The sequence below is a fragment of the Ascaphus truei genome, chromosome 2, assembly GCF_040206685.1.
Source record: "Ascaphus truei isolate aAscTru1 chromosome 2, aAscTru1.hap1, whole genome shotgun sequence".
Classification (NCBI taxonomy): Eukaryota; Metazoa; Chordata; class Amphibia; order Anura; family Ascaphidae; genus Ascaphus; species Ascaphus truei.
In genome coordinates, this window is record NC_134484.1 from 346,298,878 (window position 1) to 346,324,238 (window position 25,361).

General features: G+C 43.9%; 1 protein-coding gene across 1 annotated transcript in view; it reads left to right on the forward strand.

Moving 5' to 3' along the window:
• Positions 1 to 2,421: 2,421 nt before the first annotated feature.
• Positions 2,422 to 25,361, forward strand: part of LOC142487437 (intraflagellar transport protein 70A) — a 45,907-nt gene continuing 22,967 nt past the window's right edge. The window contains exons 1-8 of the mRNA XM_075586785.1: positions 2,422 to 2,643; positions 6,921 to 6,986; positions 7,342 to 7,551; positions 8,656 to 8,712; positions 16,898 to 17,033; positions 17,229 to 17,333; positions 19,278 to 19,406; positions 20,770 to 20,819. Coding sequence (XP_075442900.1) covers positions 2,590 to 2,643; positions 6,921 to 6,986; positions 7,342 to 7,551; positions 8,656 to 8,712; positions 16,898 to 17,033; positions 17,229 to 17,333; positions 19,278 to 19,406; positions 20,770 to 20,819 — 807 coding nt within the window. The 5' untranslated portion in view covers positions 2,422 to 2,589. The remainder of the gene's footprint in view (positions 2,644 to 6,920; positions 6,987 to 7,341; positions 7,552 to 8,655; positions 8,713 to 16,897; positions 17,034 to 17,228; positions 17,334 to 19,277; positions 19,407 to 20,769; positions 20,820 to 25,361) is intronic.

Sequence of the window (25,361 nt, forward strand, 5' to 3'; positions counted from 1 at the left end):
CCAGATATGCTTAAAGTTGTTAGGATTTAGCATTGCCCTGGGAGTTAAGATGTGCTAACGTTTAGCACCTTTCAGTGAACGTTTATTTATTTATAAAATATTTTACCAGGAAGTACTACATTGAGAGTTACCTCTCGTTTTCAAGTATGTCCTGGGCACAGAGTAAAACAAATAATACATGGTTACAAGTACAGTTACATAAATGAACAAGGTATACATTATATAAAAGACATTGCATGCACAGTTAAAAAAAATATATATTATAGGCGAATGAAACAGTTACAGACCAGATTAAAGTGTGAGACAGCCTTAGATTTGAAATAACTTAAGCTGGTGGTGGATATGAGAATATCTGGTAGGTTGTTCCAGTTTTGGGGTGCACGGAAGGAGAAGGAGGAACGTCCGGATACTTTGTTGAGCCTTGGGACCATGAATAGTCTTTTGGAGTCTGATCTCAGGTGATAGGTGCTGCATGTGGTAGGGGTGAGGAGCTTGTTCAGGTAGCTGGGTAGCTTGCCCAGAAAGTATTTGAGGGTGAGACAGGAAAGGTGAACTTTGCGCCTAGACTCTAGTGATGACCAATCTAGTTCTTTGAGCATTTCGCAGTGATGTGTGTTGTAGTTGCATTGGAGAACGTTGGGCAAAGTATCTATTTACCGAGCAGCCAGCTGAATCTGAGTCAACTGTATAACCTTCTCTCTGTTATTTTGAAACTAATAATTTTCTCCCAGATTATAAAGACTCCAGACCCTGTTAGTCAGGGAAATAATAGACTGGTTTATTAGGGTTAGTCTGGCATATTAGAGTAAGGCTGCTCAAGCCACTTATTTACCCAGCCTGTCAGGTAAATGGTCTCTATCTTTCACATAAGTAGAATAGTTATTATTGTATATACACGATATATATATATATATATATATATATATATATATATATATATATATATATATATGTCTTAGGCAGATCTGCAACCCCGCCTTTCCCCATTATCACCCAGCATACAGCACTTCCACTGCAGCAAGGGATTCTGGCTTGCTGCAGTGGAAGTGCTGTATGCTGGGTGATAATGGGGAAAGGCGGGGTTGCAGACCTGCCTAAGACATGCAGATGAGCATACAGCTATATTTGCATATTTGCTTTCCTGTGGAGGGTTTTTGTCACTTTTTTTACTCACCATAACTTAACTCAGTATTATATATATATATGTATATGTATATATATGTATATATATGTATATGTATATATATATATGTATATATATATATGTATATATATATATATGTATATATATATATGTATATATATATATATATGTATATGTATATATATGTATATGTATATATATGTATATAAAAATATGTATATGTATATATATGTATATATATATATATGTATATATATATATGTATATATATATATATATATATATGGGATAAGCTTCAATTACAGATCACATTCCAGGATGCGCTGTTTTAAAGTAAAAACCCTTTTCTGACTTCATTTATTGTAACACTGCCGGAAGAGATCAGTGCATCTTGAAAGCTCGCACAAATAAAAGCATTTCGTTAGCCACAGAACAGTATCGTCTATTTATTTTTGATTATTAAGCTCGGCTAACACGTACAGATACCTCTACATATATATATATATACATATAGCAAATGGAAATATTACTGAATGCTCATTTGCAAATGTATATATACAGTAATATTTCCATTTGCTATATGCTTTGCTGTGGAGGATTTTTGTCACTTTTTTTACTCACCATAACATATATATATGTTATGGTGAGTAAAAAAAGTGACAAAAATCCTCCACAGCAAAGCATATAGCAAATGGAAATATATACACATATATATACATATACGCTATACGGTGGAGGGTTTTTAGTCACCTTTTCACCCACCATAACCTAAACCCTAATTTATTGTCTGTCTCACGGAGTTTTAGCATAACCAGCCTGATAGATTTCAGTTGATTGTCACTGTGGAAAATCATCACTTTTCCATTTTCCAATATTTGTCCAGAACTCCCATATCATAACCCCCCCCCTTGCATGATATCGCTGTTATTTTTTGAAATATAAATAGTACTTAGTGTTTCCTTTTATTTGCAATTGGAAATTAATTCTTGAATTTACTATAGAGGTGTCAATCACCTACAGTTTAACTATCGAAAGATAACTGCAAAATCTGACACACGGCTTTCATGTATTCATTTAGTCACTGCCATGAGATCACGTGGAGTAATCGCACTGCACGCTTTATTATTCGTACACTAATTTAGATGGACCGCATACATATGGATAGAGAGAAATCAACTCCAATCAGCTGCCCCTTAAGGGGCGTGGCTTGTGTTTCCACTTCCGGTTTGTTGTCAGGGAGCTGGAAGATGCCTTAGTAACGGCAAGAGCGGAAAGGGCTGAACCCGCATTGGTTATCACGTAGAGGCGTGGCTCGCAGTGACAGCTTCCGGTTTGGTTGCTAGGGAGCCCTGCATGCGGCCTTGGTTACGGCAATTGGTTGACATCTCGGGTCTCGCACCCTGGCACCAAGCAAGGCATCTCCGGGAAGAGAGATCACGTCCGACATGTCCGCCGGGCAGATCAAGGACGGGGAGTACACGGCGACCATCTATAGGCTGGTAAGGAAGAGGCAGAACTGTGTCTCTTCCCGCATCCTCCGGCCTGAGAGGGTGTGAGAGAGTACAAGAGGAAGAGAGCGTGAGTGCACGGGAGATTTTGTGTGTGTGTGTGTGTGTGTGAGAATGAGAGAGTGTGTGTGTGAGAATGAGAGAGAGTGTGTGTGAGAATGAGAGAGAGTGTGTGTGTGAGAATGAGAGAGAGTGTGTGTGTGAGAATGAGAGAGAGTGTGTGTGTGTGTGAGAATGAGAGAGAGTGTGTGAGAATGAGAGAGAGAGAGAGTGTGTGTGTGAGAATGAATGAGTGTGTGTGTGTGTGTGTGTGTGTGTGTGTGTGTGAGAATGAGTGTGTGTGTGTGTGTGTGTGTGTGTGTGTGTGTGTGTGTGTGTGTGTGTGTGAGAATGAGTGTATGTGTGTGGACAAGGGACAGGACAAGAGTGAAAGCGAATGAGACAGTGAGTGTGAGAGAGAACAGTAGAGGCAGCGAGAGAGTGAGGAGAGAAGAGACAGGAAATGTGTGTGAGAGATAGTGAGAAAGAAAATAGATATGTACAGTAGGCTGGGAAGCTTCAAGCACTATGAAGGACTTGTATTTATTTTTAATGCACAATCGCTGAGCAGAACAAAAAAGAAACACTGTATGAAGTATAGACACTATCATACAGATAAGCCCCCTTGAATTGCACCCTACATCTTTGGCGAGAGTACCCTGTTGAGTAATTGTGGTGCAGTACAAGAGAAGTAGTCTGGTCTTATTGGTATAGGTATATGAGAATTTTAAAATATTTTATTAGCATACAGTATAGTAAAATTAAAATGGAACCAGAACTGTGATGTGATGATAGGAAAAGGGTTACAAGTCGGGCTGGATCCTCGTTAAAGGTCTGGAGATAGCACTATAATATCCGCACAATAGTAGTATGCAGGATAATAGGTCCCTCTACTCTGGTACCTTTCCCTCCTCCTTCAAACATGCAACAGTTATACCATTACTCAAAAACAGCAAGCTTGACCCTACCTGTCCTAACTATCGACCTGTCTCCCTCCTGCCTTTTGCCTCTAAACTCCTTGAACGTCTTGTTCTCTCGCTTGCTTCATTTTCTCAACACCTATTCTCTCCTAGACCCTCTACAATCTGGCTTCCACCGTGCTCACTCCACGGAAACAGCCCTCACTAAAATAACTGACGACCTCCATGCTGCCAAAGACAGAGGTCATTACACTCTGCTCATATTACTCGACCTCTCTGCAGCATTTGACACCGTGGACCACCCTCTTCTCCTTCACATTCTCCATACTCTTGGTATTCGGAACAAAGCTCTATCCTGGATCTCCTCTTACCTCTCCCATCGTACTTTCAGTGTCTCTTTTGCCAACACCTCCTCCATCAATCTCTGTGGGGGTACCCCAGGGCTTAGTCCTGGGACCTCTTCTCTTTTCACACTCTCTCCAGGTGAACTAATCACATCTCTTGGGTTCAAATATCACCTCTACGCTGACACACAAATTTACTTTTCAACATCCAACCTTACACCTGCTGTACAAACCAAAGTTTCTGAATGTCTCTCTGCTATATCATCCTGGATGGCCCTCCACCGCCATAAACTCAACATGGCAAAGACAGAGCTCCTCATACTTCCTCCCAAATCTGTTCCTACTACCTCCTTCCACATTACTGTTGGAAGTAAGATCATTCACCCAGTAGCCCAAGCACGCTGCCTAGGGGTTACACTTGATTCCTCTCTCACATTCTCCTGACATTCAAAACGTTTCTAAAACCTGGTGCTTTTTCCTCCGCAATAATCACTAAGATACGCCCGTTCCTCTGTTGCTCGACTACTAAAACTCTGACTCAGGCCCTCATTCTCTCCCGTCTTGATTACTGTAACCTCCTGCTGTCCGGCCTTCCTGCCTCTCACCTGTCTCCCCTACAATCTATCCTAAACGCTGCTGCCAGAATCGCTCTGCTCTTTCCTAAATCTGTCTTCGCGTCTCACCTCCTGAAATCCCTCTCCTGGCTTCCGATCAAATCCCGCATCTCACACTCTATTCTCCTCATTTTTAAAGCTTTACACTCTTCTGCCCCGCCTTACATCTCAGCCCTAATTTCTCTTTATGCACCATCCTGACTCTTGCGTTCTGCTCAAGGATGTCTTCTTTCTACCCCCTTTGTATCTAAAGCCCTCTCCCGCCTTAAACCTTTTTCACCGACTGCCCCGCACCTCTGGAATGCCTTTCCCCTCAATACCCGACTAGCGCCCACTCTATCCACCTTTAAGACCCACCTTAAGACACACTTGCTTAAACAAGCATATGAATAGCACTGTGGATAATACTGGACACATGACACAAAGCTTAGCCCCCTGCAGACGCACTTACCAGAACTCTCTCCTACTGTCTCTGTACGTTCTCCCTGCCTACCAATTAGACTGTAAACTCCTCGGAGCAGGGACTCCTCTTCCTAAATGTTACTTTTATGTCTGAAGCACTTATTCCCATGATCTGTTATTTATATTATCTGTTATTTATTTGATTACCACGTGTATTACTACTGTGAAGCGCTATGTACATTAATGGCGCTATATAAATAAAGACATACAATACAATGAGGGCCAATATGTCAGCACGAAGAGTAAAAACAGAAGCACAGTCACCAGTGGTCTATAGTAACATGGCCAAAAAGAACTGCTTCTGATACATCATAACGTCCACTGAATTGCCTATGGATAATTACACTGAAAGCATATGTGTAAGTGTACATAAAAGAGCCTAGGACATTGTCATATGATAACTCTCACCAAGGTCAAATAATTCCAATGGGAGTATATACATATGATGGCTACATATAATGTTTAATGTAGTAACTGTCAGCACATGGTCAAATAAACCCAGTGTATGAGTGAAAATACACAAAGATGTCCACCATAAGGGGTTAATAACTAGTCGTACACATGTGTAAGAATTTGCTTCAATATATCACAATATCTCCCCCTCACCAGCTCTCCCCCCTCATCATCATCAGCTCCCCCTCACCAGCTCTCCCCCCTCATCAACATCAGCTTCCCCTCACCAGCTCTGCCCCTCCTCCTCATCATCAGCTCCCCCTCAACAGCTCTTGCTCTCTCTCTCTTCCCCCTCAGCTTGTGCTCTCTCTCTCTTCCCCCTCAGCTCGCGCTCTCTCTCTCTTCCCCCTCAGCTCGCGCTCTCTCTCTTCCCCCTCAGCTCGCGCTCTCTCTCTTCCCCCTCAGCTCGCGCGCTCTCTCTCTCTTCCCCCTCAGCTCGCGCGCTCTCTCTCTCTCTTCTCCTCAGCTCGCGCGCTCTCTCTCTCTCTTCCCCCTCAGCTCGCGCGCTCTCTCTCTCTCTTCCCCCTCAGCTCGCGCGCTCTCTCTCTCTCTTCCCCCTCAGCTCGCGCGCTCTCTCTCTTCCCCCTCAGCTCGTGCTCTCTCTCTCTTCCCCCTCAGCTCGCGCTCTCTCTCTCTTCCCCCTCAGCTCGCGCTCTCTCTCTCTTCCCCCTCAGCTCGCGCTCTCTCTCTCTTCCCCCTCAGCTCGCGCTCTCTCTCTCTCTTCCCCCTCAGCTCGCGCTCTCTCTCTTCCCCCTCAGCTCGCGTGCACTCTCTCTCTCTTCCCCCTCAGCTCGCGCTCTCTCTCTTCCCCCTCAGCTCTCTCTCCCATGCGTACCTTTGGCGTGAGGGGATGATCAGAGGAGCAGCGTCAGAGGAGCTGTGGCAGTAGACACCGGAAGTTATAAAGACTTCCGGGTCAGACTGCTATAGGGCGCTCCTCCCCTGCCTTGCTGATTCCTCTACCGGCTTCTGTTTGCTGGGGCCTGCCGCCGCATACCATCTCCCCCCGCATGTCTCTACAGGGGGGGTGAGAGATAGCGGCACCCAAAGAGCACGGACCCCTGGGCTTTGCCCGGGCTATAGCTACGCCCCTGAACAGATAGCAATTTATCAATTTTAGAGACAGGCACAAACCCACAGACACTTGCACTTTGTGAATAATCATCAAATCGATCAATCAAAAAAATATAACAAACTTTTTCTCTCTAGTTTCCCAGACTGCTCAGTCATGTGCTGGTTCAGAAGGCATATGTGGGATGTGTAGAATTTTGTGCCATGTTTACTAAACTGTGTTACTTCATAATACACTTTCAGGCTCATTTAACTGAATGATCAGTAATGTGTCTTCCGGCAGCAGCAGATGTTTTATGGCATAGCATCACTTAGTAAATATGACCTTTTAGTGCAATTTAACCTTTTCATTTTTACCCCACCAGATAAAAGATGGAAGACATGGAGAAGCTGTTCAGATACTTAGTAATGAGCTGCAAAAACAATACAGGGTAATGTCGTCTCCTTTTATAGGGTGTTGGAAATGCCTGATTTTGTAGTGTAGTTTTGGGATCTAAATGTGTAGACCCTTCATTATTACTTCCTTAGTAAAACAAAACGTTACAATGACAGAGGCGGATGACTGCAGTACTTTGACATGAATACAAGTTCAATATAAATCTGACCGCTGATCCAAGCATGCAAGTTTTGGGTCGTTCAAAGACAGCCTATCCATTACAGTTTATTTATTCCATGTTCTATTCAACCAAGCATTTTAATTAGGTTATTACGTTGTGTTCATCAAATGATCCTCGTTTTGGGGCAGTGTTTAGTACTGAAATAAACCTAGTGTTTTTGTTGTTATAGTCGAGGGCTGGCCTGTCCCTTCTGGGTTACTGTTATTATCAGATGCAAGATTTTATCAATGCTGCCGACTCCTACGAACAGCTTATACAGATCCACCCTGAAATCGAAGAATATAAACTATACTATGCAGAATGCCTGTACAAGGCCTGCCTGTACCCGGAGGCCATGAAAGCAACATTTATCCTGGACAGCCCTGCTTATCAGAGCAAGGTAAGGGGGATATGTGGCTAGTCAACACTCGCAATTGATTGTCCATCTTGATTACTCTGCCCCAGATGCAGGGAACCTTTGATTTATGCCCACGCCCTGCATGCCAAATAACCAATTAGAAATCGGACAGGTGAAAGGAGCAGTGAGAAAGAGATTAGGGCGCACACCTCTGAGCACAAGTTATAATCTTTACACACATTGCCAAGTTCATATAAAACAATGTCCCAATATAATAATAACTTTATTTCATATAGCTCATTTCTCCCAATGGGACTCGAAGCGCTTCACAATTACAGTATCATGCGCGGTACGCAGCACATTGCCTTTTTTACAGATACATTCCCTGCCCAATACTTATAATTGTTCAGTGATTTGGGTATATCGCTGTTATTAATGTAATTTGGTCCTATAAAGCACTGCATGTTTCAAGCCTAAATGACTAGACAATCAATAAGGAAACAAAAACATATGATCCCTTTTTTAGTTAAAGGTACGTACATGAAAATGAGCCTGTGAACTGTTGAAGGGTTAGCAGCTTGATTCTGTTGTATGCAGTAAAAGACAACAAGGGTTATAAGTGGTCTAGGCCAGGATCCTAGCATGCATCCTTGCCCTCGTGCACAAATTAGGAGCCTGACACTGCTTTGGTGGGTAAAACTCAGTCACAGCTTTATTAAATGAGGAAAACAAACAAACTGCCCCAGACAGATCCTTTAGAAACACGAGAGAAAAACCTGGGGCGAGGTGCTGTATAGCTAGGACCCCTCTCTGGTTCATTTGACTGAGGTAACGTGCAAAACTTGCAAATTACCTTTCCCCGCAGCGACTGCCTGGGCCCGACTGCCTGGGCCCAACTGTACAGCATCCGCTGACCATTTGGACATGCCGCTTAAGGGTCTACAGCTCCGTGTTGGGCCTTTCCCTTTTCTTTCTGATCAGTAGGGTTACACTATTTGTGTTTATAGATGGGATGTGATTGTATTGGGGACCACATCTGTAATTGTCAGGAGCCTCCAAGTAATGTTTTAGGCAGTAGGATGTTCGTTTGACACGCCATGTATTAAAATGCTGCTTGAGCAATATGTTTCATTTATAACATTCTAGATGTTGAAGTTACAAGCCTCCATCAAATACGGAGAGGACGACCTTTCAGGAGCTAAGGTAATAGGAGACTATGAAAAATGGGCTAAATGATGAACTTGTTGACTGCTGTCACTTCTGTGCATGCCATTATACAATAGAAAAGAAGTATGTCTCATATCCGAGGTTTCCAACATTTTACAATGATATTCCAGGTATGGGCCCCACATTTGGCATCATGATGACCACTTAAAATTAAAATATTGTGATGTGTTTGTTTGTTTTTTGTGTCCTGCTGTACAGATAAACTCTGACATTACCCAATGTTAAAAAATATATACTTTCTTGTGTTTACTTTATTTTGAAACTGAGAGTGAGAGACTCGTATTGTTTATACTCTCCTAAGTCTAATTCTTGATAGTTTAATACGTTGTTTTAAATATTTTAAGTAATCCATTTTACAGACACCTGCTATCATCTGAAACTGTTTTGCCCCAGATGTGAGATTTCTAAGGTGTGGTGTAATGTGCATATTTGCTCGGATCTTTATTATGTTATCTTTTGTGGATTTCATATTCTGAATCCTTTCAAGCGCAGGTTTCCATATTCCTGAATCCTTTCAAGCTCATGCATTGTAATGGGGTCTGTCAAGGCAAAGGCGTAATTATGGAGGGAAAAATTGCTGTAGAAATGTATCAAAGAAAAACATCCCCATTGGTCTCAACTATATAAAGCACTCACATTTATATTATATCAGTCCTTTAGCCCCACCAGAGGGTATTTTTATCCCTTGTTCCTGTTTTTTGTAATTTATTTGTAGATTTGAATAGGTGATTTGACACGTGTGTGTGTGTGTGTGTGTGTTGTGTGTGTGAAGTCCCAATCGCACAAACTGTCCAGATTAGGAATTTAAACGTATATTTGAATGGAGACTTCCGGTGACGTCACCGTAGATGGCTGACTAGGAAGAGAGCTCCTGGCAACCTCCTATGAAATCCATAAGAAAGAGCATACCCCCCTACAAAAAAACACCCAGAAAAGCTACCAAACCTCCTCCTGATACTGAAGAAATGGAAGGGACGCAAAAAAGGGTTCAAAACCCAGTAACAAAGTTCTTCCCGCCCGCGCAGAGACAGCCGGAGCCGAGCTCCGATATCCAAGATGGCGACGAGGAGCCCGAACACGCTTCGGGAGTACACTGCACGATCAATTTGATCTTTAGCAACCATGGCTGAACAAGGACTTCTTCGAGTCCCTCTTCCTCAGGATGAGGAGGGGGTTCCAGGAGGACCTAGCGACGGCCCTGGACGGATTAAGATCTGACCTAAGCTGCCCCCTAAAAGAACAGATGATCTAGAGGCCAAAATGGATGGGGCTCTCACAGCCCAATCAAATACTGAGGACGAGATGGCCAGGCTTGGCCACGCTGTAAATGAACTAAAAGACACCTTGGAGGATCAGGAGGACAGGGAGCGAAGGCAAAACCTACGCATCAGAAATGTCCCTGAATCTGTGTCTCCTGATACCCTCCAGGCCTATCTCCGAGGGTCGGAGCGCTTGGCTAACCAGAAGCTCCACTAACGTCCCGGAGACCCGCTTACCGCTGTTGATGGAGGCTTGACTGCTAAGCGATATAGGAGCCTACCCTCCTCCCAGGCAATCGGCTCCCCCAGCTGCAAAATTAGCCTCCGGCATCCCTGCTCCGTCTATCCCACAATCCTCAAACAAGAAACCGGCCGTACGATCTACCCCACCACCCCCCTTCTGCCTACCCCCCTCTCTCCAATCCGCCCCTTGACCTATCTGCTCCCCCTCGCCTTATCCACTCTCCCTTCGGTCCCAGCCGCTCAACTACATCTCAACCCAGCCTGTCACCTCCCTCCTACCACCTCACCCTGAAGCCTCACCATCTACTCCCCGTGGTCCAACTCACCTCGGTCGTGTTCCAGTTCCAGCCGCTGACGATCCCGGAGCTATTCCCGCTCGGGGTGCACCGATTGATGCCCCGCCCCTACCTGGTGGAGGGGACTCCCGAGCGCTCTGAGGGGCTCCCCTATTTGGACTCGCGCAAGTATGATCCCACACTGTGCGACAGATGGAAGGGAGGAGAATCCGAGTGAGCTCCGGCTCTCCCCGAGCCCCCTGGAGGACGCTCCTTTTTGCAGGCTCCCCCCAATAACACGGACTGCCTAACTACGTTCCCAACAAGAAGAAGCACAATGGGCAGGTTGTATAAGTCTTGCCCCAACACCTCCAAAACTCCCCAGTATGAACGATATACCACTACACCCCCCCCCCTGCCCTTTCCCCCCCATCCCTCTCTTTCCCTTCCTTTGCCTCTCCCCCCCTCTCCTCGTCCTCTCCCCCTCTCCCTCCGTTCGTCCCCTCTTCCCCCCCACCCCTTCTTCCCCTCCCACCCCCTCTCTCCTCCCCTCCACCCCTCCCTCACCTACTCTCCCTGCTGTGGCTGAGGGTGCCCCCCTCCCCCCGATATTATATATAAAGTCTGAAAATCTTTGAAGTAGAGCAAATAATCTATCTGTACTGTATATTTGTATGTTGAAACTGTTGAAGGGATCCACGTTGAATTTAAACTGTACTGTGCCCAGTGCAACTTGTGCCCTATAAGATCCCTTAGCCCTAAAAGATGTACAGAAGTTTCTCCCAATCAATGTATATACCTGCAAATAGCAATACAACTGTTCTATGATATATATGATGTCATGCCTTCCCCCCCCCTCTTCCCCTCCTCCTTCCTACCCCCTCCCCTCCTTCCTATGCTTCTGCTCTCCCCCCACCCCCTCTCTTTTCCACTGCCCCCCCTCACCTCCCTCCCCAGGTTGCTGTATTGATCTCAACTAAGAATATTCTCACAATGTTTTTGATGAGCGTCAAGAATAAGGGGTAAATAGTGTATAAGGGTCCGTTAGACCCTACCTAAGTATAAAAGGATGTTGAAGTTTTTGCATTCCCTTCCCATATCCCCTCCCGCTCCTGTCCTCCCCTCCCGTTCCCAACCTCGCCCCCCCCCCCCTTCCTCCTTTGGTCCCAACTGATAAAGATATCCTCCCATTCACAGGGCCTCTTTGGCATCAAAACAAATGGGCTATTGTTAATTGTTTAGGTCTGAATATTTCCTAAGCTATTAGAGGTTGTGTCCCGTGACCCCCTCCCCCCCCCCCACTCCCCAACACCCCCTCTCCCAACCCCCTCCTCTTTCAATAGGGATCAAAAAAGTTTATATTGTTAAATGGAGATTTGGTGTTATTCTGCAATTGTTGCCATATTTCTCCTCTGGTTTTCTAAGCAGTCTCTCTTTTGGGGAAATGTATGGAGCGTGTTCGGCCTCGGATTCCGGTCTTGCATCATGTTTGGTGTCCCGGGAAGCTCTCCAGGTGTAACTGACCCTTTTTCCTTCTTCACTACGGTGTCTAAGGACTTTCTTCTAGGGCTTTCATATAGCCCACAACCTCTGTCCTCCTTGTGTGTTCTACCCCGTCTTCCCCGTACCCTCCCTCCCAATCAGTTCCTCCCTGCCCCTGTCCCCATCTACCCGGCAGCTTCACTTCTCCACGACCCACTCAGGGTCTTACGACCTCTTTACCGACCTCCCTACAAACGGCACACAAACCCCCGTCATGGGAAACAAACGGAGCCCAGAGCATATAGCTCCGGGAACAAAATATCTTACTGATGTCTTCCATTAAAGTTATCTCTCTTAATGTAAAAAGACTTAACTCCGTAAAGAAAAGAAAACTAGCTTTACAAGAATTTTAAAAATCCAAAGGAGACATCTGTATTTATACAAGAAACCCACTTTAATTCCCCTGCCCCTCCAAACACATTTTTTTTTTTTCCAAAGTTTTTTATTAGGCATTGTTCATAATACGTTGTACACAAAATAGACATCAAGTTGCCTAATACAGGTTTTCTTTGTTTTTTTAAAGACAGGGAGAAGGAAAGGCTCAACGCGCCCCCGACCTTTCCTCCAAACACATTTAAGAATACTTTCCCCCAAGCTTTTTTCGCTTCCTCCCCAAACAAAAAAAGAGGAGTGGCCATCTTGATCAAGAATAATGTCCCCTTTGCTCTAACAAAAGTGACACGAGACCCAGACGGGAGATTTCTGATTTTACAGAGCACCCTATCTCTTCTTAATGATCCGAAAATAGTCCAGACAGTTAAGCAAAAACTCTCCACTTTTTAAAAATTGAATAGAGGATCTGTTTCAGCCTTGGCAATGCTGTGGGAAGCGCACAAAGCTTCAATAAGAGGTGATCTTATTTCCTTAGCTTCATATAAGAAAAAAATTAAATTTAAAATACAAAGAGAGCTCAAAGATAAGATCCTAAATCTGGAACAGAAACATAAAAGTAACCCCTCAATAAGATTATTTAAAATACTTGACAAAACGCGAACAGAACTAAAACAAATGCAGCTCAAAGAGGTGAAGAGGGCGTTAAAATGGACCAACCAAAGGTTCTATGACAGGGGCAACAAAGCAGATAGACTACTGGCCGCAAAACTGAGAGGTATAAAAGTTAAATCCCAAATCTCTAAGATACGCACTAAAAGCGGCCAGATCACCTTTGTGGAGAAAGAAATTGCCCAGGCATTTGCTAATTTTTATGAAGATTTGTACAACCTTCATCCCCCAGGACAGGCACATGACAGTGCCAAAATAGCATCGCAATATCTTGCTCAATGCAACCTGCCCTCTTTGACAGAGGAGGAATTAGAGAAACTAAACAAAAAAATCTCAGGAGGAACTAGCTGAAGCCATAAGCTACCTTAAACTGGCCAAGACCCCTGGTCCAGGTGGCTTCTCCTATATTTATTATAAGACTTTTGTGTCAACTCTGTCCCCCTATCTCCTGGATATGTTCAACTCCTTTTTGGAGGGCGACCCGATCCCAGACACAATCTCGGCGGCCAACCTTGCCATCATTCACAAGGAAGGAAGGGACCTGCTTCTATGCGGTAGCTACAGACCAATCTCCCTACTTAACACAGACCTCAAACTCTTCAGCAAGATCTTAGCAAACAGACTTAACTCAATTCTCCCCAGACTCATTCATATTGATCAAGTGGGCTTCGTGTCAGGAAGACAGGCCTCTGACAACACCCACAAAATTGTAGATATTATCGATCATGTGCATCTCAACAGACTCCAAGCCATGATACTAAGCCTTGATGCTGAAAAGGCATTTGATAGAATCAAATGGTCCTTCCTTGACCAAACAATGCTAAAATTCGGCTTTATGGGTCCCTTCTTGGAGGGAGTATGAGCTCTATACCAAAACCCCACAGCATACATTAAACTACCGGGCGGACAATTAAATCCAATCCCAATTAAAAATGGGACTAGACAAGTCTGCCCCCTGTCCCCTCTACTATTCGCAATCTCAATCGAACCCTTAGCGGACAAAATCGGAGCCGAACCAAGCATAAAAGGTATCCCGATCGCTGGAACGGAATATAAAATCTCTTTATTTGCGGATGACGTGATATTGACCCTCGCCGACCCCCATATATCCCTTCCTAACCTTCAAAAATTGCTAGATCAATTTAGCCAAGTCTCGGACTACAAGGTTAATATGGACAAATCGGAGGCCCTCAATCTCTCCCTACCAGAACCAATGTGGAAATTACTCCAATCTAATTATATACAGGTGGAATTCCTCCCACATAAAATACTTAGGAGTAAAAATAACCAACTCATATAATTCTCTTTATCAAGTTAATTTCCCCCTGTTATTTGACCAAATCAAAAAAGACTCCTGGAACGTCCACCAAATCTCTTGGTTCGGAAGAATTATATCTACCAAAATGAATATTCTCCCTAGATTACTATCCTTTTTTCAAACCCTCCCGATTACAATACCACTATCGGAACTAAAAAAACATACAATCTCATATATTCCGATTCATTTGGAGAGGACGCAAACCTAGGGTTCCGAGGTCAATCATGTTATCTTCAAAAACGAGGGGGGCTTGGGGGCACCCAACGTGATTAAATACTATCAAGCAGCTCAGCTACGCCAGGCGGGGGTCTGGAATAATGACCCAACCTCTTCCTGCTGGCTGGCGATAGAATCCTATCACGCATCTCCCAGCCCCCTCTCCGCTATCCTATGGTCCCAAGTAAATAAAGAAAAAGGACCACGGAAATTTGATCTAGGAGCAATGAGATGCACATGGAGTATTTGGCTTCAAAATAAAGGGAAGTACGGCCTGTCATCATCCCCCTCTCAACTCACCCCTATCTTTGGAAACCCAGAGTTCCCGCCTGGGTGTTCACGCAAACAATTTGGTCAGTTTCAGGACCTAAACATTAGGCTGGTTGCAGATCTGTTGAAGGAGGAAATTCTGTCCTTCCAAGAGCTTCAAGATAAGTACCAGTCGCGCAACCTCCACCTGTTTAAATTTCTGCAAATTAGACACTTTCTTCTAGCGCTCTCCCAAAATTCCAAATTTTCCGCCTTGACCAAATTTGAATCTCTCTGTATCACAGGCAAATACCAGAAAGGACTAATCTCCAAGATCTACAGGGGGATGGAGTTGACACCGAGCACCACGTCCCACGATTATATGCAAAAGTGGAACACTGACCTAAATCTACAAACGGATATTGATGATTGGGAAGATGTCTGGGACTCGGCTTCCAAAACGTCAATTTGCACTATAACAAAAGAGAATATTTACAAAATGTTATTTCAGTGGTACTTAACTCCGAGCAGACTGAGCGAGATCTTCCTTGGCACACCAGACCTGTGCTGGAGGGGATGTGGTCAAAGAGGAGACATGGCCCACATTTGGTGGTCATGCGCAGTGGTCCAGATGTTCTGGACCTTGGCACAAACACTATTCTATGAAAGCTTGGGGCTGGAAATCCCCCTGGACCCTCTGACTTTTATGTGCTGGAAAAATCATTAGCAGACCTTCCCATACCACTAACTAGGTTGATCTCCGCTATTTTGACAGCCGCTTGGTGATCAATTGCAGCGGCTTGGAAACAGATAAAAGCACCCTCCAAAAGCATAGTCCTTAAAAGAATAAACACAGTTATGAAGATGGAAAGGCTCACAGCCATGCTCAAGCAAGAATGCCCCAATTTTATAAGACATAGGAACCATGGCCTAGTTCGGGGGGACCACCCCTCTTACAGATTCTGGCCTTAAACTGAGCCTCGCCTGGGTGTTTGGGAACAGGGACGATCGTGCCCCCCGCCTCCCCTCAGATTCCCATCCTTCCCACACCACCCCCCCGACCCACCCCGTGCCCCCCTTCTTTGTCTGTTCATCCTACCTCTCCCCTGCCTCTGTCTTTCTTTGTGGCAACCTTAAAAGTAGAAAATGCTTTATTGGACCCGACTTGTAAATCCTGCAGTCATGTGCCTATGACTACATTGTCAATGTTACTATTTTCTGTATTTCTGCTACAAGTTCCCAAAAAAGGAAAAAGATTGTTTAAAGAAAAAAAAAAGTATATTTGAATGACCGTCCACTTGTTTGCTGCTGATACCACAGAGGGTGCTCCGCGAAGATCTTCAACAGATAGGAAAAGAGGCACAGCGCACCAGAGTGAATGGCAAAATAGATGTATTTAAAACACACAAACTGACTCGCATGAAATGAGAATAAAAGCAAGCTCCTCGCTGTCCCAGGTGAGAGCTGATCAGTCCAAAGATCAAATACAGATGGGACCCAATACAATGAGTCCCCGGATACCAGCTCGCAGCACTCGGGAGGAGGGGAGATGCTGACTGAAAGCTCAATAGCTGGTCCACCGCTGAGGCATACTGCACGCAGCCACGCGCGCCAACGCCAAGATGGGGGAGAACCTCCACTCACACTTCCGTGCAGCTGAGCCACTCACAGCTGACCAGGAGGCTCCAACCACCATATGTGTGATGACGTGATGATGTAATAGTGACGACCGCTACCCGTTGTGCACGGGAGTGCATTCATTAATATATTTTTCTTTTTATTATTATTTTCTTATCCAGCACTTTCGCCATCATACTTGGACCCCATCATCTTTAAAAGCATTCCTGGTCCCATAGAGATAGTACAATGTGCAATAAATTTAGTATTAAGCATTACCAAAAACAATTGGAACTAAGGTTAAATTGTTACTCTGAAACCTATTAATAATCATATCACAAATATGAAAAAATAAATACATAAATCACTTAGACATTATTCTGGTTCTCCTAAATACAGCTGTGTAATATAGTAGATATTTTTCCTTTGTCACCCCCCAGAGTTTGGTTGAGCAGATGCCTTCAGATGATCCAGATGGCGAGATTAACATGGGATGTTTGCTGTACAAAGAAGGGCAATTTGAAGAAGCCTGCAAAAAATTCATCACTGCCATGCAGGTTGTGGGCTATAAACAAGGTACCCACATGTTCGGATTTAAACATTACACATTCATAATATAACACTGTCATTTTGTCTGTTGTACCCTTTTATGTGCTGTAGTAGCTAGCAGTGCATTATACATTTGAGCATTAGCAAAATTCTTACATCCACTTTGCTGTTTACCAGTTTACTTCTAACTATATTTTTCTTTTATGCGTCTTCCTGTGACAGATTTATCCTACATCATCGCCCTGTGTTACTACAGCATGAAACAGTATGCACCTGCCCTGAAACATATAGCAGATATAATTGAACGAGGAATTAGAGAGCACCCAGGTAGGTGCTCATCATAAAGCTGTTGTTATATATATGGTATGGACATAAATTGTACGTTTAAGCATACACGTGCCGTACAATCTAGACAGAATAAGAACTGTGTATATAGCACACACAGATGCAGCAGACATTATTTCTCCCATTAACACGGCGCATGGTGTCAATTTTGGCGCAATGTTTGACGCAAAATATAACTCAGCTCCAGGGAAACAAATGGTAACGCGTGTTATTTTCTTACGGGTTTGTTTACGCTCTGCGTTAACAGGAGCAATAACATCTGGGACATCTGTATTCATCCTCTCATCACATATTCTGCAACTTAACAAAATAAGCAGATAGTATAGGATATTCAGCGCTCGTGCTGCAGATGTATGGTATAGGAAAATCCCCTTGCTGCATGTGTGTGGAGATCTTTGAACAGCTCCCAGATCAAAGTGATCCCCCCTGAAAGGGGGGGGGCACCCTGAAAAACAAGAAGAAAAAGTGCACACAATGCGCACCAGGGATTAAAAAAGTGTCATTTATTAATAAATATTTTACTGAGGGGATCCAATCCCACCTCAGTAACAGAAGTCACACAGCTAGGTTCAGTTACAATAAATATGAACCCTAGGATACATATAATTACTCTGCATCCATAGACAGCATAACACACAATAAAATATTAAAGACAGAAATAAACAAATAAAACAGAACAATTAATCCTGAGTAGTGTATAGTAAAAAAAACATTTAGGACTGTCTAGAGCTGGCAGGGGGAGACGTAAACTCACACTGAAGCCGAATGCGGATCCACGGTAACCGTATGAAGATCCGAATCACGGCACATTCGTCAGGAGGTCAGGTGCTGACGAAGCACGTAGTGCGAAACGCGTAGAGGTCACGACAGGTCATCCTGCGCATATTTGCTGAGGGGCTGAGACAGCGCCTGCAAGAAGCACATGCTGTGATTCCATCTCTGCGGTGCCGTGATCCAGATCTTCATACGGTTACCGTGGACCCGCATTCGGCTTCAGTGTGAGTTTACGTCTCCGCCTGCCAGCTCTAGACAGTCCTAAATGGTTGTTTTACTATACACTACTCAGGATTAATTGTTCTGTTTTATTTGTTTATTTCTGTCTTTAATTTTTTATTGTGTGTTATGCTGTCTATGGATGTAGAGTAATTATATGTATCCTAGGGTTCATGTTTATTGTAACTGAACCTAGCTGTGTGACTTCTGTTACTGAGGTGGGGTTGGATCCCCTCAGTAAAATATTTATTAATAAACGACACTTTTTTAATCCCTGGTGCGCATTGTGTGCACTTTTTCTTCTTAACAAAATAAGCTTTACTATATTTTAAAACCCTAGCGGCTGAGGCTGCTATTAGCAGTACGTGAGGCCTCGGTAACGTTAAAGGATTGGGGTAAGTCTGGAAAATGTGAAGACTGGCTCACACGGCAGATATGAGTATAAAAAAACAAATACAGAAGAAACTACCAGTGTATCACACTAAAGTCATATTTTTTATTTACAGCAATAAGTAATGTTTTGCTGTTAATAAAAATCTCAGGTTTGATTTGTATTACATTTGTTTTTCATGCACTATTTTAGTTTTTTTCTGGTTGTTTGACTGAACTGTTTCTCTTCTGGGTGCAGTAATTACATTGTGGAGCTAATGGAACCTACTTCAGTGGTACTCCAAGCTCCCCTCCGGGATCACCGGCCACTCCAGGTTTTAGAAAGAACCAATGCACTTGCACAAAGTTAATTTACACATGAATAGAATTTGGGACGTTTGCTTCAGGAACCTGTTCTGGCTCTCGGCCCCCGACGAGCGGTTTAAGAGCCAATGCTCCACCTTTTCCCTGATACAGCTGTTTTAAGGACCTACGCCATGATTATATTAAAGTTTTAGGAGTGTTTTCCTAAACTATACATCCAAATGTTTTTTATTTCTTCAGAGCTCAGCGTTGGTATGACGACAGAAGGCATCGACGTCCGAAGTGTCGGAAACACGCTCGTGCTTCATGAAACTGCACTTATTGAAGCGTTTAACCTCAAAGCGGCAATTGAATACCAGTTAAAAAATTGTAAGCCTAATGCCGATTTGCTGTTCTAGTGGATTATGAACCTTGAATTACACAATACGCATAGGATTTCCAAACATGCCAAATGTAGCAGGACTGTCTTGAATCAATAGCAACTATGTCAACTCCAGCAAAATATCCCTGGTTTTCGAGGACAGCTTGGCTGTTTATGCTTTTGATAAATTTAAAAGCCGTCAAAAACGAGGGGGTCAGCCTCACTCAAAAAAGGGCAAATTGGCAGAAACTGCTGACAATTTGAATAAAGAAAAAAAGTTTTGCTATGCAGAATGATGTATATAGAGAGAAGCAGCACCACGTTTCGGGGGTTAGTCTTCATTACTTTTCGTTACTTCGAAACTTTTCATTACAAGAAAAGTGGTTACAAAGGGATATTATTGACTGTAAATTACATAGGTTAAAGCAGCAGTAGCCCCAGAACCACATATTAGTTTAACACGTGTCATGTTAGTACTGTATCTCGCCCCCTCAGCGTGTTTTTCCCAAGTGCTAACAAACATGATTTTCTTAACCTCTAGCTTCTGATGTTACCATGGTAACCTTTACGCTGCCCTGGGCTCTAGTGAAATCTTCATTTTAACCTCCCAGACACTTAATATTTCAAACACTTGTGTCACCTGAACGAAGTATCAGATATTTTAACCATCAAAACAGCTTGGGAAAGGACAAGAAGATCATACTAAAACAAAAATAGCGATTGCTGCTGCTTTAAGCTGTGTCGTTTTGCATAAATATATTTAGACTTTTTATTTTTACTCATTGGGTATACCATATCAATGTAACTGTTTGAATACTGGAGATCGTTTTTATCAACAATTATTTTGCATTAAAAAAAGGTTAAGACTTGCATTGATTGCAGTCACATTTTTGTTTTATTCAGTATTTTATGCTATAAAGTGGCTTCATGATGCTGATCGCGGTGGGAAAAACAACCACCACTGTGTCTGCCTCTTCCAGCTAATACGTCACCACGCATGCAATTGTTACAGGTGTTCATACTTCTTATGCTTTAAAGTTAGTAGCCATATACAGTACACACACACACACACATGCTCCAATGCCTATAAAAAGAGAAGTTGTTTTTTTAAGGGGACAAGTTTCAGAAATGTTTGTTAGTTTGTTTTTGTTGGGACATTGATTTTAAATGATTAACTTTTTTTAACGTGTATTTGTATGACTTGCGATATGAGTAGGTACTAGAAGTGTGTCCACTGGGGACAGGTGCATTGCAAGCTATTGAAAGAGCTTGGTGCTTTCCGAAAATAACAGCTGTGGTGTCCTGCTATTGCAATGCACATGTTATTCATTGAGCACGGGTGTAATTGTCTTTACCAAATTGTTCTTTTAGATGAAGCAGCACAAGAAGCTCTGACAGACATGCCACCAAGATCTGAAGAGGTAAGACATGCTGTAGTGCAGTGGTTTTCCATCTGTGGTCCCGGAAACCCAAAGGTAGTGGTTTCCAACCTTTTTTTGGCTACGGAACCCTAAGTGAAAATCTGACGAACCCCAAACCCTCTCTAATAGCATGTCTGAGATAAGATGCATTGTAAGGAACCCCAACCCTCTCTAAGGTCTGAGATCAGATTGTATTGTATGTCTTTATAGCGCCAAAAGTGTACTCAGCGCTTCACAAAGAATACAGTACATGGAATTATAATTATACAATAACTGCAGCAAAATCAGACAATAGGAAAGGAAATCCCTGCCCCGAAGAGCTTACAATCTAAGAGGTTTAATGGGAAACTTACAGAGACAGTAGGTGAGGGAGTAAGTGCTGTAGATGGCAGTGCTTGGTCACAATGTGTGGTAGGAGTGACTGAGTGTGGGACAATAGCCATGAGTGCAGGCTATTGGGATACTTGATTTGTGGGGTGAGATTTAAGGCTGGTCAGTATTAAATGAAAAAGTTAACACCATTTACAGGGGAAGAGATGGCAGGGACGCATGAGTGAGATCAGGTGTGTATGTCTGACTTAAGGCTATGGGGAGATCCCCAGCAGTGGGAAGGAGTAGATAGAGGGTGTGAATAGAGGATGTGTGTGGGTGTTTTTTTATTGAGGGGTATAGAAGTTGTTGGGAGAGGGGTGTATAAATAATGGTGCAGTGGGGAAGTTGGAGAGAACAGAGACATTCACAAAGGAGTGAGGAAACAGTAAACCGAAAAAGCAGTAGGGAGGGCATAGTAAGATGCAGGAGGAGAGACTTCACAGGTAATGGAGGATAAAAATGAACAAATAATCACAGATGTTAAAAGAGAATGTCTCACAGTGGCAAAGTTGTAATGCAGAGTCCAGAACTTCCTCCAATTTCAACTTCAAAATTAACTCTTGTAGACACTTTAGATATGACACTTATGATGTGACTCTTTGATGTTACACAGCCATATGGCTCACAGCCAAGTTACACTGACTTAAGTACCCTAATCACATGCATTTGACTAAGACTTAAGGGAGGGGTTTGCTTAATCAAATCAGACACACCAAATAGTTAATTCGATTATCAATTCTCTCAATTTATTTGAGTCAGCATACAGCATACAGACACATACCTGTTTGAAGAAATTAATTAGAATATTAGTCCAGATATTCAGAATGCATCCATGATTAAAGATAAAGAAAGAAAACATCCAGCGATGATTCACTCCAAAATTAACTCTTGTAGATACTTTAGATATGACACTTATGATGTGACTCTTTTGATGTTACACAGCCATATGCATTGTAAGGAACCCCAACCCTCTCTAATAGCGCGTCTGAGATCAGATGCATTGAAAATTGCAGGGAACCCTTTAGGGATGCCCGGGGAACCCAAGGGTTCCTAGGAGCCCTGGTTGAGTGTTGAATGCCCCTTTTTAGATGCAGGTCCAGTATGGTTTTTTTTAATGTATTACACATGCAGAAACACATTATTTTACACAGGTACCTTTAAATAAGGTTGGTGGTCTTAACAGCAGTTATTGGCAATAAGCAGACCATGACAAGGAACAGTTTGAGATCCCCTGCTGTACTGCAAACAGTTTACAGCATATGTTTTGAACGGACACTTGCAAAAGTGGTTCGAGGGAAATTAACATTATTTTTAAATTAAGTCCAAATTTTGGTCCATGTCTATTAAGCAGTGCTATTCAATAAGACAACTTGCAGCTCATTCAAGCAAATCAGCCATAAAGTGTCTTCAGGCGCTATAAGGTGTGTTAGGGCATAGCACCACTTAGTAAACATGGTCCCTTATGTGTTAAATTCTATGTGAGAAATTGTAGCAAGCTTACATTTATGGTTCAAAAGAAAGTGTTTTTACATTTATGTTACATTCTATGATGTGATGTCTGTAAAATTAAGTCTCATCTTAAAAAAAAAAAAAAAAAAAAGCAATTACTGTATTGTAACAAACCTTTAGGTCAAAATAAATAAAATCATTACACCTGCAAATGTCACTCATTTCCTATTTCTGTCCTGTTGCATGACCCAATTTTGGCCAAGCTTTAGCTGTCAGACAGATGGCCTCACATTTGACTCTAGAATACTTTGGTATACAGAGGAGTTCATGGTCGACTCAACGACTGCAATGTTCCCAGTTCCTGTGGCTGCAAAAACAAGCCCAATTCATCACCCCTCCACCACCGTGCTTGACAGTTGGTATGAGGTGTTTTTGCTGATATGATGTGTTTGGTTTTTCACCAAACGTGGCGCTGTGCATTATGGCCAAACATCTCCACTTTGGTCTCGTCTGTCCAAAGGACATTGTTCCAGAAGTCTTGTGGTTTGTTCAGATGCAACTTTGCAAACCTAAGCCGTGCTGCCATGTTCTTTTTAGAGAGAAGAGGCTTTCTCCTGGCAACCCTTCCAAATAAGCCATACTTGTTCAGTCTTTTTCTAATTGTAGTGTCATGAACTTTAACATTTAACATGCTAACTGAGGCCTGTAGAGTCTGAGATGTAACTCTTGGGTTTTTTTGCAATTTCTCTGAGCATTGCACAGTCTGACCTTTGGGTGAATTTGCTGGAATGTCCACTCCTGGGAAGATTGGCAACTTACTTGAATGTTTTCCACTTTTGAATAATCTTTCTCACTGTAGAATGATAGACTTTAAATTGTTTGGAAATGGCCTTATAAACCTTCCCAGATTGATGGGCAGCAACAATTGCTTCTCTAAGATCATTGCTGATGTCTTTCCTCTTTGGCATTGTGTTAACACACCTGAATGCTCCAGACCAGCAAACTGCTAAAACTTCGGCTTTTATAGAGGTGGTCACACTTGCTGATGATCAATTAATCAAGGGCATTTGATTAGCAGCACCTGTCTGCTACTTAGCATCTTAATTCCTATGGAAGCAGTAAGGGTGTATTTAGTTTTTCACACATGGCTTCTCCATTTTAGATTTATTTTTGTTAAATAAATCATGTCACAGTGTAATATGTCATGTGTTGTTGTTCATCTGAGGTTGTATTTACCTAATTTTAAGACCTGCTAAGGAACAGCTGATTGTTATTATGTCCTGATATGTAAAACCATAGAATTCCAAGAGGGTGTACTTTCTTTTTCACACAACTATGTGTGCGTGTGTGTATGTATATATATTTACTAGCTGAGAGACCCGGTGTTGACCGGGCATGGAAGGGCAGGGGGCATGGAGTGGAAGGGAAGGGGGGGGGCATGGAGTGGAAGGGGGGGGGGGGCGTGGAAGGGCGGGGGGGGCCAAGGGGCGTGGAAGGGCGGGGAGGGCAAAGGGCAGGGGGGCAAAGGGCAGCGAGGGGCAGGGGGCAAAGGGCAGGGGGGCAAAGGGCAGGGAGGGGCGGGGGGGCAAAGGGCAGGGAGGGGCGGGGGGGCAAAGGGCGGGGGGGCAAAGGGCAGGGAGGGGCAAAGGGCAGGAGGTATATATATATATATACACATATATATATATATATATATATATATATATATATATATATATATACCTACAGATACATATACCTACCTACAAACACACATCCACATATATAAATACCCACATCTACTTTACTGCTAACACATGAATCCACACCTCTATCCCCTACATAAATCCCTATATAGATTTACCAATATCTACCCAGTGCACCCCTCCTCGCACCTAAGTGCAAACATTCCCAACGACCCCCCGTAATCGAAAGGTGTGGGAAGGGAGAGCGTGGGAGCAGCCTCCCCTCGAGCCGCTATGCGCCTTTAACTCCACCGTGAAAGGAGCGCAAGCGCCGCATGCCCCTTGGCTGCGGGAAACCCCGTGGGTACCGGGAGGGGGACCTGACCGTGTCCCGTAGGTGACTTGTGTGCCTCCCACGATGGGCCGCACACGATGGCAACCAGTCCCACACCTACCCGGCACTGCCTGTGCGGGTCGCGTGCTTCCACCGGACCCCTCCCCCCCCCCACGCACACAAACCCCTCTGCCCTGAGACCACTAATCCCGCCGGGGCGTCCGCCGTGGCCCCAAAGGGGTAGGAGGGGGGGGGGGCCTCTGCCCCACGCTATGCTCCCACTCGGGAGAAGGAAGGCCCCCCCGGGGGAGAAGCTGTACTTACGTGGCCTCGGGTCCAGAAGAGTGCGGGGAGAGCTCCAAAGCAATTAGCTGGCGGGTGGCAAAGAGGACTTGCCCCCGCCAGCTTGGCCTTAAAAAGGAGGGGGGGGGTGGGGAGGAAAAATCGCGGGAAACCGGGAGACCCGGGGAGAGGAGGAGGTGCGCGCGGGTCCCGATGAGCAGTGTGTGTGTGTGTGTGTGTTTGTGTGTGTGTCGTCACTCCGCCTCAGGCCAATGAGAGGTGCGGGGGCGGGCGGCCCAAGGGACCAATGAGATTTCCCCTAGGGACACAGGAAGATGCAGACAGGCATACAGTGCTTTCACTTTTATATAATATAAGATTGTGATACCATCAGGTATCTCTAGGTGTTGGAACAGTGCAGGATGTGTGCATTCCAGCTCA